A 16,994-nucleotide genomic window follows, 5' to 3' on the forward strand; every position below is an offset into this window, starting at 1 on the left:
AATGCGTTAATCTGTGCTTATTTGTATTATATACCTTCTTTTCTGTAATTTAGATCGTAACTAATAAAATCTACATTGTTCAAAACCACAAAAAATAATATAAAATCCCGCAAAACATAACGCCAGTATAATTTGCTGGACCTTTCTAAATTAATATCTAAAGCTGAGATACTTCCAGCTTATTATACTAGAAAAATCTCATAAAATGGTTTTACAGTGCTTGATTCCAAAAATGAACAAAATCAAGTATAGTACACCAGAGCTTTTTGTATTAATCTGCAAAACTCAAAAAACTACAATGTATTACACTGGAAGTATCTTTCATCCAAACTACTATAAAAAATTGTAAATAAAATGGTATAGAACAAAATACCAGTATAGAATACTGGACGTTTGTTAATTTAATATGTAAAACTTAGACATTTCCAATATATTCTACTGGAAGTATGTGTGACTGCAGTAACCCCATCATAATAAGCTGGAATTGCTTTATTAATATGAATATCTCAAATAATTCCAGCTTATTATACTGGAGTTATATTTTTAAACAGTATTACTTCTAAATATCTAATTATTTGGGTTTATTAAATACAGGATGCATACAAATTTCTTGCTTATCGCATTCGATGGCAAATGGACAGCAAATTACAAGTACTTAGATCATAAAACAAAGTTTCTTCTTATAAATGATGGAATTCATTTGAAGAATTCATGAGTAAAATTTTTCAAGTTATAGAGTTCGACAACAACAAGTTTGAAGCAAAAGTATGGCTTAACATCAACCAAGGTACTGCTAAGGGAATACAAGTGACAAAAGATGAAGATCTCACCTTGTGTATGATGCTTTTAAAAAACGATCCATACTATAAAGGTTCCAAATTTGTTGTTGAAATATCAGATATACAAAATCAACAACTAGAAGGTAATGCAATAATGGAAATTGACAATCAACAATTATTGCACAGAACTACATATGTTCCGGAAGAACAAGTGATGCTGATATCTCAAATAGCAGAAGAGCAGGAGATGACAATTTATGACATTACAATGGAAAATGAAATTGTAATTCCTGTGGAAGATCAAAACATTGAATCACTAGACACTATTGAAGGAAGAAAAAGGAAAGCAAAAGGAAAGGCAAAAGAATCCCCATCAATAATACTAAAGGAAAATGCATCATCGGATGATGTAAAACTCGGATCTGTTTTTCAAGACAAAAATACTTTGATTAGATGTTTTGGCTTAGCCGCTATAAAGGAGCACTTTGAATTCTATGTTGAGAGGTCAAGTAACACGAGATACTCTTTGGTATGTACTGATGAAAAGTGTGGTTGGACTGTTCGAGGTTCAAGAATTAAGGAATCAACACTTTTTAAAATAGTTAAATTTCAGAGAACACATGAGTGCTCGGTTGATATTAGAAAGTCACATCAAAGACAAGCAACTTCAAATGTGATTAGAGATTATATGATTGACAACTTAAGGGACATAACTACTGAAGTAAAGCCTAAGTTTGTCATTTCAGAAATGAAAAGAGCACATGAAATAGATGTTGGTTATGGAAACGCATGTCATGCTATTCAAAAAGGGTTATCTTTATTAAGAGGAACAACTGAACAGAATTATGAGCAGCTGCCATCATATTTGTATATGATCGAACAAAAAAATTTAGGATCATATACTAATATTCAGAGAGATGCAGAAAACAGGTAAATTTCTAATGTTTGATTATAATATTGTTGCCTTCATATATAAATATGATGTAATATTTTTTACGGGAAATCTGTCTTTTGTGTATGTTTTTTGCTAATGTTTTTTATTTATTGAATTTATTAATAAATTTTGTCCAGTATATTATACTAAAATCTCGTGTAAATGTAGGTCCTCCAGTATGTTATACTGGATGAATATTATAAAATATTTGAGTTTTGTTTGATTCCAGTATATTTTACTGGACGTCTGCCGTGTGTAAGCTTTCTCTCCGGTATATTATACTGGATGATTTCTGTTTAATCTAGAACTTTGTTTTATTTGTCATTACTTTTTTTGAGTGATTATTTGTCTTCTTTTTTTATTATGATCTTTAATGCAGTATATAATACTTGAGTTTTCTTTGATTTCAGTATATTTTAATGGAAGTCTGTCGTCTTTAAGCTTGTTGTCCACTATGTTATTACTATTCAGCTTGTCATATGGTATAACTGAATGTTTTTTACTTTTCAATCTAACAGGTTTGTTTACATGTTTTTTATGTATGGGCGTCAATTTCTGGGTGGAAGTATTGTAGACTAATTATTGATGTTGATAGAACATTTCTAAAAAATAAATATAGAGGTGTTCTGTTAATAATTATTACAAAAGATGCAAATAACCAGATATTCCCTATAGCATTTGACATTGCGGATTCAGAGAATAACGAATCATATGAATGGTATTTCAGAGAATTAAGAAAAGCAATTGGGATTCGTAAAGATTTAATGTTTTTGTCAGATCGACACAAGGCCATTGCAAATGGAATTGCAAAAGTTTTCCCTGAGTGCTACCATGGTATTTGTATATATGTCACGACCCGGAATTTCCACCCTCGGGAGTCGTGATGGCGCCTACTAATGTGAGCTAGGCAAGCCAACCCTTAACTATCTACTACCTTTTTCATATTACTTCTTTTTAAAACAAACATAGGGCGACAATATAAATAAAGCGGAAGTTAGGAAATAGGCGGAAGTCAACATTTAAAAAGCTTAGAGCTACATCTATTACCACTTTTAAGCTTCAATACCCCAAAATCTGGTGTCACAATACCACAGACTATCTAAGAGTCGCTACATACAAAGTCTGAAGAAAATACATAGTGTTGTTCTTGAGCAAGAGATAAAGGAAACATGAAATAGAGATAGAAGAAGACGCCAGGGCACGCGGACGTCTGCAAATCTACCTTGGGTCTACGAATGGACTGAAGGAAGCCCTCCAACTACTGTCCGAGAGCTGCTCCGGGATCCGCACATAGTGCAGAGTGTAGTATCAGCACAACTGACCCCATATGCTAGTAAGTGCCTGGCCTAACCCCGGCAAAGTAGTGACGAGGCTAGGACCAGACCCCAGATAAACCTGTGCAGTTATATAATATATGGCGGAAAAGTAAACAGGTAATAAGCAATTAAAGCCGGGGAAGGGAAGCATGCCTCGGGGATAGCTGATAAAGCAAAATAGCAAAGAATAAATAAGGAAGCTGACATTATAACTTCTAACATAGATAAAGAAAAGTAAAGACAACTTTCACTTTCAGTTTCCATCTTGTTACAAGCGTGCAACCTGATCCCATTTCTCATATCTTGTGGTAGGCGTACCACCCGCTCCCATTTCATAATACCTTGTGGTAGGCATACCACCCGCTCCCCTATCATAATATCTTGTGGTAGGCATACCACCCGCTCCCACCCGCTCCCATTTCATAATATCTTGTGGTAGGCATAACACCCGCTCCCATTTCATAATATCTTGTGGTAGGCGTACCACCTGCTCACATTTCATAACATCTTACAATTTTAAGGAATCCCAACAAGGGAAAATAATCAATATAATAACTTCCCGGCAAGGGAACACAACAATATAATAATTTTTCCGGCAAGGGAACAACAATATTGAAATAGTCATTCCGGCAAGGGAGAATCAGCTATAACCAATCTCAACTTAGCTTGTACTCACTTCAATTATTGAAAATGCTCAATCATAGAAGGTCATTAAGTAAAGCACCCAAGTGTCATTTAAGAACACAACAACTTTCAATTTAAGACTCACGGTCATGCTTGACACCAACGTATAGATACTCGTCACCATGCCTTTACGTCGTACTCAACAAGAAGCAAGTAGCAAATATGACTCAACTCCTAATCCCTCAAGCTAGGGTTAGACCAAACACTTACCTTGATTCCTTGATCACCACTCAAGTATCAACTATAGCTTTACCCCTTAATTCCACCACCAATCCGCTCGAATCTAGTCACAAGTTACTTAATTACATCAATAAGTGCTAAATGAATCAACCCCAATGCATGAAAATGAGTTTTTCCAAGGTTTTGCCCAAAAAGTCAAAATCACCCCCGGGCCCACGTGTTCGAAACCCGAGGTTCGGAGCAAAACCTGGTTACCCATTCCCCCACAAACCCAAATATATTATTTGTTTTGAAATCGGACCTCAAATTGAGGTCCAAATCCCCAATTTTAGAAAAACCTAGGTTCTACCCAAATCACCCAATTTCCCCCATGGAAATCTTTGATTTGAAGTTTGAAATCATGTTAGAAGATGTTAAGGAGTGAAGAAAATGAGCTAGAAATCACTTACCAACGTTTTGGAGAAGAAAGGTCGTTTGAAAAATCGCCTCTTATGTTTTTGGGGTTTTGAAGAGTGAAAAATAACTGAAATTCCCGTTTATTTATACCCCTCTCAGACCCCCTGTGCGGACCGCATCAAATGGACCGCGGCCGCACAGGCCTCCCTGAAGAACTGCAGTTCAGCACCCTGTGCGGACCGCACAAAGGCGACTGTGGCCGCACACCCTCCACCGCGGACCACACAAAGGCGACCGCGGCTGCGCTGGCTCCTTCGCGGTCGCACACGATTTCTCGTGGACTGCACTAGAGGGTTCAAAGACTGCAACTTCCTGAACCTACAACATCTAACTTTCTAAGCCTAAGGCATCCCAGAACCCACTCGAAACTCACTCGAGTATACACACGACCTCAAAAACATCCTACGGACATATTCGTGTGATCAAATTACCAAAATAACATCACGAGCATCGAATTAAACCTCGAGATGAATAAAATTTCTCAAAACTCTTATAAACATCAAATTTCTCAATTAAGGTCCGGATCACATCAAACGACGTCCGTTTTAACCAAATTTCACAGGAATGACTCAAGTCATATATAAGACCTATACCGGGCGCCAGAACCAAAATACGGGCCCGATACCATTGCTTTCCAATCAATTTTCATTTCAAATTTCCTTAAACAATTTCAAAAAAATAATTTCACTTAAAAATTCATTTCTTGGGCTTGAGACCTTGGAATTCGATTCCGGGCATACGCCCAAGTCCCATATTTTCTTACGGACCCTTCGGGATCGTCAAATCACGAATCCGGGTCCGTTTACCCAAAAGGTTGACCGAAGTCAAATTAACTCATTTTAAAGTCAAGACTTAACATTTTTCACAGAATTTCATATTTAAGCTTTCCGGCTACGCGCCCGGACTGCGCACCCAAATCGAGGTTACTCTAAATGAGGTTTCCAGGGCCTCGGAGGTACATAATTCAATTAAAAACAGGCGATGGCCCTTTGGGTCATCACATTCTCCACCTCTAAAATAACCGTTCATCCTCGAACGGACAGAAGAAGAAAGTATCTGAGTCGAGGTAAAGATGAGGATAACAGCTACGCATGTCGGACTTGGACTCCCAGGTCGACGCCTCAGGAGGCTGACCTCTCCACTGAACACGAACCGAAGGAAAAATCTTCGATCTCAACTGACGGACCTGCCGGTCTAGAATAGCCACCGGCTCCTCCTTATAAGACAAGTCCTTGTCTAACTGGACAGTGCTGAAATCTAACACGTGGGATGGATCGCCGTGATACTTCCGAAGCATGGACACATGAAATACTGGATGCACGGCTGATAATCTAGGTGGCAATGCAAGTCTATAAGCCACCTCTCCCACTCAATCAAGAATCTCAAATGAGCCAATGAACCTAGGGCTAAGCTTGCCCTTCTTCCCGAATCTCATCACACCATCATAGGCGACACTCGTAGCAATACCCGCTCACCAACCATAAAAGCCACATCTCGAAATTTGTGGTCTGCATAACTCTTTTGCCTGGACTGAGCCGTACGAAGCCTCTCCTGAATGATTCTAACCTTGTCCAAGGCCTCTTGAACTAGATCCGTACCCAACAACCGAGCCTCCCCCGGCTCAAACCATCCAACCGGAGATTGACATCGCCTACCATACAAAGCCTCATAAGGAGCCATCTGGATATTCGACTGGTAGCTATTGTTGTAGGCAAACTTTGCTAAAGGAAAAAACTGATACCACGAGCCTCCAAAGTCAATGACATAGGCTCGAAGCATATCTTCCAAAATCTGAATAGTCCGCTCGGACTGCCCGTCCGTCTGAGGATGAAATGCTATACTCAACTCAATCTGAGTGCCCAACTCTCGCTAAACTGCTCTCCAGAAACGTGAGGTAAACTACGTACCTCGGTCCGAAATGATAGTTACAGGCACGCCATAAAGATGAACAATCTCTCGGATATAGATCTCAGCTAACCTCTCGGATGAATAGGAGACTGCCACAGGAATGAAATGCGCTGACTTGGTCAGCCTCTCAACAATGACCCAAACTGCGTCGAACTTCTTCCGAGTCAGTGGAAGTCCAGTAACGAAGTCCATAGTGATCCGCTCCAACTTCCACTCAGGAAGCTCAATCCTCTAAAATAATCCACCAGGCCTCTGATGCTTATACTTAACCTGCTGACAATTCAAACATCAAGCCACATATGCAACAATATCCTTCTTCATTCTACGCCACCAATAATGCTGCTGCAAATCCTGATACATCTTCGCAGCGCCTAGATGAATAGAGTACCAGGAACTATGGGCCTCCTCTAAAATCAACTCTCAAAGCCCATCCACATTAGGCACACAAAATTTCCCCTGCAATCTCAAAACTCCATCATCACCTAAGGTAACCTGCTTGGCACCTCCACGCTGCACCGTGTCTCTAAGGATACACAAATGGGGATCATCAAACTGTCGATCACGGATATGCTCCAATAATGAAGATCGAGCGACCGTGCAAGCTAATACTCGTCTAGGCTCAGAGATATCCAATCTCACAAATCGATTGGACAAAGCCTAAACATCCAACGCAAGCGGCCTCTCACCGACCGGAATATAAGCAAGACTGCCCATGCTAGCTGACTTTCTACTCAGAGCATCGGCCACCACATTTGCCTTTCCCGGGTGATATAAGATAGTGATATCATAATCCTTCAACAACTCTAACCATCTCCTCTGCCTCAAATTCAACTCCTTTTGCTTGAACAAATACTGAAGACTCTTGTGATCAGTGAATACCTCACATGCCACGCCATACAGATAATGCCTCCAAATCTTCAATGCATGAACAATGGCTGCCAACTCTAAATCATGGACCGGATAGTTCTTCTCATGGATCTTCAACTGCCTTGAAGCATAGGCAATGACCTTACCATCCTGCATCAACACTGCACCAAGCCCAATACAAGAAGCATCGCAATAAACTGTATAAGGCCCTGAACCTGTGGGCAAAACCAACACTGGTGCGGTAGTCAGAGTTGTCTTGAGCTTCTAAAAGCTCGCCTCACACTCGTCCGACAATCTGAACTGGGCACCCTTTTGGGTCAACCTGGTCATCGGGGCTGCAATAGATGAGAACCCCTCCAGAAACCAACGATAGTAGCCTGCCAATCCCAAGAAACTCCGAATCTCTATATCTGATGCTGGTCTAGGCCAGTTCTTAATTGCCTCAATCTTCTTCGGATCAACCTGAATACCCTCTACTTATACAACATGACCCAGAAATGCAACTAAACTCAACCAAAACTCACACTTCGAGAACTTCACATATAATTGACTATCCTTTAGAGTCTGAAGAACCACTCTGAGATGCTGCTCGTGCTCCTCCTGGCTGCGGAAATATATCAAAATATCATCAATGAAGACTATCACGAATGAGTCCAAATAAAGCCTGAACACTCGGTTCATCAAATCCATAAAAGCTGCTGGGGCATTTGTCAACCCAAATGACATAACCAAGAACTCATAATGCCTGTACCTAGTGCGGAAAGCTATCTTACGGATATCGGATGCCCTAATCCTAAACTGATGGTAGCTAGATCTCAAGTCGATCTTTGAAAATACCTTGGCACCCTGAAGCTGATCTAACAAATCGTCAATCCTCGGTAGTGGATACTTATTCTTGATGGTGACCTTGTTCAACTGTCGGTAATCAATGCACATTCTCATCGAACCATCCCTTTTCTTAACAAACAAAACCGGTGTACCCCAAGGCGAAATGCTGGGTCTAATGAAACCCTTCTCAAGAAAGTCCTGCAACTACTCCTTCAACTCTTTCAACTCTGGCAGGGCCCTGCGATACGGCGGAATAGAAATGGGCTGAGTGTCAAGAGCCAAATCAATGCAAAAGTCAATATCCCTGTCGGACGGCATACCCGGCAGGTCTAAAGGGATTACCTTAGGAAACTCACGAACCACGAGTATAGAATCAATAGAAGGAACCTCAGCACTGGAATCACGAACGTAAGCCAAATAGGTCAAACATCCCTTCTCAACCATACGTCGAGCCTTCAAATAAGAGATAACGCTACGGGTAGAATGACTAGGAGTTCCTCTCCACTTTAAACGAGGCATACCCGGCAAAGCCAAGGTCACAGTCTTGGCATGATAGTCCAAGATAGCATGGTAAGGTGATAACCAGTCCATCCCCAATATAACATCGAAGTCAACCATGTCTAGAAGCAACAAATCCACACGAGTCTCAAGACCCCCAATCACAACTACACAAAAGCGATGGACTTGATCTACCACAATAGAATCACCCACCGGTGTAGATACATAAACAGAAATACTCAACGAATCACTAGGCATGACTAGATACGGTGCAAAATAAGATGACACATACGAGTATGTAGACCCTGGATCAAATAACACTAAAGCATCTCTATCACAAACCAGAACCATACCTGTGATCACTGCATCTGAAGACTCAGCCTTGGGCCTGGCTAGAAGGGCATAACATCGGCGCTGGGCCCCACCACCCTGAACTACCTCTCTGGGATGGCCTGCTGCTGGCTGGCCTGCACCTCTGGCGGCCTGAGCTCCACCTATAGGACCTCTACCTTCATCTCTAGCACCTCTACCCCCACCTCTAGCTGGCTGACGATTTGTGGAACATCTGGTGCCTAAACCACAGCGCGAGAACCCTAATGTGGAGAACTGCTCGAAGCTAGAGGGCAATACCTAGAAATGTGCCTCGGGTCGCCACAAGTAAAACAAGCTCTCGGCTGCTGGGGTTGACGACCCTGAAAACTCTGAAGCGGTGGTGCACTGATAGGTGTTGGTGGTGCACTGAAGGACTGCTGGTCAGAATACTGCATCGGAGGACCACGGCTACCGGAAGCACTGTGAGAAACCTGAAGAGCTAACTTAAAGGGCCTAGGAGGACGGCCTCTACCATATGAATCTCTACCTCCAAACGATGTACCACTGAATCTGCCTGAATAACGGGGCCTCTTATCCGACCCATGACCACCTCCATGTGACAAAACCATTTCAACTCTGCGGGCCATATTGGCCGCCTCCTAAAAAGTGATCTCACTCCCGGCCTCCTTGGCCATCTAAAGACGAATCGGCTGAATAGGACCGTCAATAAACCTCCTCACCCTTTCTCTCTCGGTAGGAAGTATGACAAGAGCATGGCGAGCTAAGTCGATGAACTTGGTCTCATACTGGGTGACCGTTATGGAACCCTGCTGGAGGCGCTCAAAATGGCTCCGATAGGCCTTTCTCTGAGTCACAGGGATGAACTTCTCCAGAAACAACACTGTAAACTGCTCCCAAGTCAAAGTTGGTGACCTGACTGGCCTAGCTAAGCAATAATCCTTCCACCAAGTCTTGGCGGATCCAAACAAGCAAAATGTAGCAAAATAGACCCCATTGGTCTCAACAATGCCCATGTTCCTGAGAACCTCGTGACAGCTATATAGGAAATCCTGGGGATTCTCAGAAGAAGCACCGCTAAAAGTAGTAGTGAAGAGCTTGGTGAAGCTATCTAGCCTCCACAAAGCATCGGCGGACATTGCCGCTCCATCGGCGGTCTGAGCTATGGCACCCGACTGAACTGCTCCAACTGGCTGAACCGCTGGAGTTTGAATTTGGGGAGCTACCTGCTCCGGAGTGCATGTAGTAGGAGTCTGAGCCCCTCCTCCAGCCTGAGAAATGGCTGGTGCTACAGGAAGCAAACCTGCTCGGGTGTTCTCCATGAGGACCACCAATCGGACCAGAGCGTCCTGAAGAATTGGGGTAGTGATAAACCCCTCTGGGACCTGAGCTGGGCCCACCGAAATTGCTGGTGCTGGAACCTCCTCCTCAAAATCAACCTGAGGCTCTGCCACTGGTGCTACTGCTCGGTGCTGAACTCTGCCCCTACCTCGGCCTCGCCCTCTGCCCCTAGTGGAAGCTACTATTGGGGGCTCGAGCTGCTGAACGGTAGATGAGAAAGCGCGTGTTCTCGCCATCTGCGAAAGAACGGAGTAGAAAATCAATCAGTATTGGGAAATAGAACTGCACGACAAGAAAGAACAAATGTGAAGTTTTCCTAACTCTGTAGCCTCTAGGGATAAATACAGATGTCTCTGTACCGATCCCTCAGACTCTACTACGGTTGTCTGTGAACTGTGAGACCCATGTAACCTAGTGCTGTGATACGAACTTGTCACGATCCGGAATTCCCACCCTCGGGAGTCATGATGACGCCTACTAATGTAAGCTAGGCAAGCCAACCCTTAACTATCTACTACCTTTTTCATATTACTTCTTTTTTAAACAAACATAGGGCGACAATATAAATAAAGTGGAAGTTAGGAAATAGGCGGAAGTCAACATTTATAAAGCTTAGAGCTACGTCTATTACCACTTTTAAGCTTCAGTATCCCAAAATCTGGTGTCACAGTACCACAGATTGTCTAAGAGTAACTACATACAAAGTCTGAAGAAATTACATAGTGTTGTTCCTGAGTAAGAGATAAAGGAAACATGAAATAGAGATAGAGGAAGACGCTAGGGCCCGCGGACGTCTCCAAGTCTACCTTGGGTCTACGGATGGATTGAAGGAAGCCCTCCAACTACTGTTCGAAAGCTGCTCCGGGATCTGCACACAGTGCAGAGTGTAGTATCAGCACAACCGACCCCATGTGCTGGTAAGTACCTGGCCTAACCCCGGCGAAGTAGTGATGAGGCTAGGACCAGACCCCAGATAAACCTATGCAGGTATATAATATATGGCGGAAAAGTAAACAGGTGATAAGCAATTAAAGCTGGGGAAGGGAAACATGCCTCAGGGATAGCTGATAAAGCAAAATAGCAAGGAATAAATAAGGAAGTTGACAATATAACTTCTAACACAGATAAAGAAAAGTAAAGACAACTTTCACTTTCAGTTTCCATCTTGTTATAGGCGTGCAACCCGATCCCATTTCTCATATCTTGTGGTAGGCGTACCACCCGTTCCCATTTCATAATATCTTGTGGTAGGCGAACCACCCGCTCCCATTTCCTAATATCTTGTGGTAGGCGTACCACCCACTCCCGTTTCATAATATCTTGTGGTAGGCGTACCACCCGCTCCCATTTCATAATATCTTGTGGTATGCATAACACCCGCTCCCGTTTCATAATATCTTGTGGTAGACATACCACCCGCTCCCATTTCATAAGATCTTACAATTTCAAGGAATCCCAGCAAGGGAAAATAATCAATATAATAACTTCCCTGCAAGGGAACATAACAATGTAATAATTTTCCTGGCAAGGGAACAACAATATTGAAATAGTCTTTCCGGCAAGGGAGAATCAGCTATAACCAATCTCAACTTAGCTTGTACTCAGTTAAATTATTGAAAATGCTCAATCATAGAAGGTCATTAAGTAAAGCACCCAAGTGTCATTTAAGAACACAACAACTTTCAATTTAAGACTCACGATCATTCTTGACACTAACGTATAGATACTCGTCACCATTCCTATACATCGTACTCAACAATAAGCAAGTAGCAAATATGACTCAACTCCTAATCCCTCAAGCTAGGGTTAGACCAAACACTTACCTTGATGCCTTGATCACCACTCAAGTCTCAACTATAGCTTTACCCCTTGATTCCACCACCACTCTGCTCGAATCTAGTCACACGTTACTTAATTACATCAATAAGTGCTTTATGAATTAACTCCAATGCATGAAAATGAGTTTTTCCAAGGTTTTATCCAATAAGTCAAAATTACCCCAGGCCCACGTGGTTGAAACCCGAGGTTCGAACCAAAACCTGGTTACCTATTCCCCCACGAACCCAAATATATTATTTCTTTTGGAATCAGACCTCAAATTGAGGTCTAAATCCCCAATTTTAGAAAAACCTAGGTTCTACCCAAAACACCCAATTTCCCCCATGAAAATCTTTGATTTGAAGTTGAAATCATGTTAAAAGATGTTAAGGAGTGAAGAAAATGAGTTAGAAATCACTTACCAACGTTTTGGAGAAGAAAGGTTGTTTGAAAAATCGCCTCTTATGTTTTTGGGGTTTTGAAAAGTGAAAAATAACTGAAATTCCCGTTTATTTATACCCCTCTCAGACCCCCTGTGTGGACCACATCAAATGGACCGAGGCCGCACAAGCCTCCCTGAAGACCTGCAGTTCAGCACCCTGTGCGGACTGCACAAAGGCGACTGCGGCCGCACAACCTCCACCGCGGACCACACAAAAGTGACTGCGGCCGCGCTGGCCCCTCCACAGTCGCACGCCATTTCTCGCGGACTACACTAGAGGGTTCAGAGACTGCAACTTCCTAAACCTGCAACATCTGACTTTCTAAGCCTAAGGCATCCCGGAACCCACTCAAAACTCACCCGAGTATACGCACGACCTCAAAAACATCCTACGGACATATTCATGTAATCAAATTACCAAAATAACATCACGAGCATTGAATTAAACATCGAGATCAATAAAATTTCTCAAAACTCTTTTAAACATCAAATTTCTCAATTAAGGCCTGGATCACGTCAAACGACGTCCGTTTTTAACCAAATTTCACAGGAATGACTCAAGTCATATATAAGACCTGTACCGGGCGCCGGAACCAAAATACGGGCCCAATACCATTGCTTTCTAATCAGTTTTCATTTCAAATTTCCTCAAACAATTTCACTTAAAAATTCATTTCTCGGGCTTGGGACCTCGGAATTCGATTCCGGGCATACGCCCAAGTCCCATTTTTTCCTACGGACCCTCCGGGACCATCGAATCACAAATCTGGGTCCGTTTACCCAAAAGTTGACCGAAGTCAAATTAACTCATTTTAAAGTCAAGACTTAACATTTTTCATAGAATTTCATATTTAATCTTTCCGGCTATGCACCCGGACGATGCACGCAAATTGAGGCTACTCTAAATGAGGTTTTCAGGGCCTCGGAGGCACATAATTCAATTAAAAATAGGCGATGGCCCTTTGGGTCATAACAATATATCATTTAGAAAAAATCTAAAGCAAAGAAGAGTGAGAAACACTATAATAAACCTCTTTCAAAGTGCTGCAAGAGTATACCTTCAATCAGAATTTGATGACTTCATGTCCCAAATAGCTGTTGTTGATAAGAAAACATTCAATTATTTGATGGAGGAACCACCAGGAAGATGGGCTCGTTCACATTGTCCAAGACGACGATATGATATGTTAACAACAAATATTGTTGAGTCAATGAATAATGTTTTGAGACGCACAACAAAATTGCCACTTTTAACAATGATGGATTTCATACAAGAAAAATTGCGAAGCTGGTTCTATGAAAAAAGGACAACTGCAGAAGGAATATTCCGTGAGATATCAAATTGGGCAGAAGCAACATTGGAAGAAAAAATTAAACCAACTTTTACATTTAGAGTATTGCCCATTGATCGACTCAAATTCAATGTCAAAGAAGGGGGTATGAAATTTATTGTTGATCTAGACAAAAGAACATGTGATTGTTCTGAATTTCCGCTAGATGAGATACCCTGTGAACATGCAATTGCTACAATTGACAGGATATATCAAAAGAAATCGGCCTTTTGCTTAGCCTATTATTCAAGGGACTTTTGGTTGAAAACATATGAAGGACATGTAAATTCTGTAGGTGATTCAACAACATGGGTTATACCAGACAATGTTAAATCAGAAATCACTAAGTCTCCAGATGCAAAAGTAATGCTAGGAAGAAGACAGAAGAATCAACATGTTTCCGATACAGAATTCAAGAAGGAACCAAGATGTGGTCGTTGCAAAAAATAAGGGCGTAACAGAACAAATTACACAAATTTTGCTGTAGTTCATCCTTATGCAAGAAAATGCAGGAAAAAAAATGATTGATTATATACAATAAAGTTGCATTGGCTCATATGAAAAACTGATTGTAATCCCGAATAATTTGTTCGGTATTCTTGTTTTTTCAAAATATTATTAGTCTATTTTTTTTGTTTCTTGATTTGGTGCTAAAAAAATCTGCATTGTGCACATTCAATAGAAAATACGAGAGATTATACTTTCAAGCGATATACCTCCAGAGTAATATGCAAGAAAGAAACTTTTAAATTATTTAATTCAAGCAAATTATAGTATATACAAATTTTCCATTGTCTTACCCATCTCCATTATAATATACTGGCCTCTATAGCTTAATAACTAGATTTTCCAGCATAATTTATAGAAAGCAACTAAAATAAGAACTCCAACAAGAATTGCATCAGCAAACTTAGGTTAAAAATCTGGATTCTGAACATCCAGTACAAAATACTGGAAATTATAGTTTTGCAATATATACCTCCAGCAAAACATGCAGGAAACAAAATTTTAAATTATTTAATTCCAATAAGTTGTTCTAGATACCAATTTTGCACTATTTTACACTTCTCTCCATTATGCTGGATTGTGTTCACATATCTAACCGTAAAAGTTTAGTAATTATTCAGTTTTTTCTTGAATTTCAAGAGGAAATTTTTCACTGTTTTACACATCTCCATAATAATATACTGGCCTATATGGATTAATAAGTAGTTTTTCCAACATAATTTACAGGAAACAAGCAAAATAAGCACTCCAACAAGAGTTGCATCGGCAAAAATTATTAAATTTAACATATTATACTTAAAAACACACCATTGAAATTATAATCTTCAATCCTTACAACTTTATTTCAATTAATAAATAGGTCAAACTTAGGGTAAAAAATTTGGACTGTGCACATCTTTTGTAGGGACATTATGGTTTCGCAATATATACATCCAACAAAATATACACGAAACAAAATTTTAAATTATTTAATTCCACTAACTTGTTCTAGATACCAATTTTGCACTATTTTACACTTCTCTCCATTATGATGGATTGTGTTCACAAATCTAACCGTAAAAGTTTAGTAATTATTAAGTTATTTCTTGAATTTCAAGACGAAATTTTCCACTGTTTTACACATCTCCATAATAATATACTGGCCTATATGGATTAATAAGTAGTTTTTCCAGCATAATTATCAGGAAACAAGCAAAATAAGAACTCCAACAAGAGTTGCATCAGCAAAAATTATTAAATTTAACATATTATACTTAAAAACACACCATCGAAATTATAATCTTCAATCCTTACAACTTTATCTCGATTAATAAATTGGTCAAACTTAGGATAAAAAATCTGGATTGTGCACATCTTTTGTAGGGACATTATGGTTTCGCAATATATACATCCAGCAAAATATATAGGAAACAAAATTTTAAATTATTTAATTCCACTAACTTGTTCTAGATACCAATTTTGTACTATTTTAGACTTCTCTCCATTATAATACACTGGGCTGTATAGCTTCCATTACTATATGTGGGATTGTTTGATTTTTTCATATATCTAACCGTAAAAGTATAGTCATTATTTAGCTTTTTTTGAATTTGAAGAGGAATTATGATCAAAAGTAAGGCAGATAAAGACTTAAACAAAAATATATTATATTAATATAAAATAAAATTACATTGCCATCTTTTAGATACCAAATACTTCCACAAAAATATAGTCTACTGGCACAAAAACACAAAAAAAAAAGCATAAAAATAAAAAACTAATCATCCCCCATATCATCAGAGTCAAAGGAACTATCGTCTATACTGCCACCATTACCCCCATATCGTACAATCCTCTCCAGCCTATCCAGCTTGTCCTTGAGTCTTCTTAAATCCCTTTCATACTTCTCAATGAACTCATCAAACTTGATCTCAAATACTTAGTCTCTAAGACTAGGTAAGCCGATTATAATAACAATTCAAGCCATTTTTTTATAATCTAAACCAACAATGGAAATAAAGATACAACCTCCCAAGACTGGTAGTACTAAGTCACGAACTCTAACTGAATACATGAAATGATCTGAAGGAAATTAAATATACAATACTGCTCGAATAATAATTGACAGTACGATAAAAGTGAAAGACTCCAAAGGATTTCAACGACTAAGCAGCTCTACCTTGAATCCTTGCAATCACTCTCTAACTCTGTTCGAGTCCTATATCTCCAATACCTAGCTATGTACAAAGAAATGTACAAAAGTGTAGTATGAGTACACCACAACGGTACCTAGTAAGTATCAAGACTAACCTCGGTAGAGTAGTGACGAGGTACAGTCAAGACACTCACTAGTTTAATAACCTGTTCAATATAGCATACAAAATAATAGGAAACAAATAACAATGATGACAACAATAATCAACCAGTGATATAAACAACACGACAACAAGAACACCATATATATTGCTCAGCAAATAATGAATACAAGTACGACCAATTAATCAAATTCTTCAAATATTAATCTTTCGCCTATAAATCTTCCCAATAGTAATCTTTAGGATATAATATTTTTCGATAAATATATTTTTGAATATACTTCCTTCAAATAAATATCTTTCTCATAATTCTTTCAAACAAATATTTTCCCAATATAATTCTTCCAAATAAATATATTTCGAATAAAAATTCTTTCAAATAATATTTTTCGAATATAATTTTTTCAAATAAAAGTTACCATGGGACACCTCATTTCAAATCATAAAATACGGGTCTCAGCCCATTTTCATATTTCCATGG

General features: G+C 39.7%; 1 protein-coding gene across 1 annotated transcript; it reads left to right on the forward strand.

Moving 5' to 3' along the window:
- Nucleotides 1–711: 711 nt before the first annotated feature.
- Nucleotides 712–14,162, forward strand: LOC107767736 (uncharacterized). The gene is made up of 4 exons (XM_075218901.1): nucleotides 712–1,709; nucleotides 2,232–2,283; nucleotides 2,376–2,547; nucleotides 13,450–14,162. Exons 1-4 carry the CDS (start codon nucleotides 712–714, stop codon nucleotides 14,160–14,162), a joined length of 1,935 nt encoding a protein of 644 aa, XP_075075002.1.
- The last annotated feature ends 2,832 nt before the right edge of the window (nucleotides 14,163–16,994 follow it).

The sequence above is a fragment of the Nicotiana tabacum genome, chromosome 1 (assembly GCF_000715075.1).
Source record: "Nicotiana tabacum cultivar K326 chromosome 1, ASM71507v2, whole genome shotgun sequence".
NCBI classification, from domain to species: Eukaryota; Viridiplantae; Streptophyta; class Magnoliopsida; order Solanales; family Solanaceae; genus Nicotiana; species Nicotiana tabacum.

What these genes read in the sequence shown, in the direction of transcription:
- LOC107767736 (XM_075218901.1), top strand. Translation starts at nt 712, where the DNA reads ATGAGTAAAATTTTTCAAGTTATAGAGTTCGACAACAACAAGTTTGAA. An exon ending in CAGAGAGATGCAGAAAACAG is followed by an intron (nt 1,710 to 2,231) that starts GTAAATTTCTAA and finishes TCAATCTAACAG; the next exon opens with GTTTGTTTACATGTTTTTTA. An exon ending in AATTTCTGGGTGGAAGTATT is followed by an intron (nt 2,284 to 2,375) that starts GTAGACTAATTA and finishes GCAAATAACCAG; the next exon opens with ATATTCCCTATAGCATTTGA.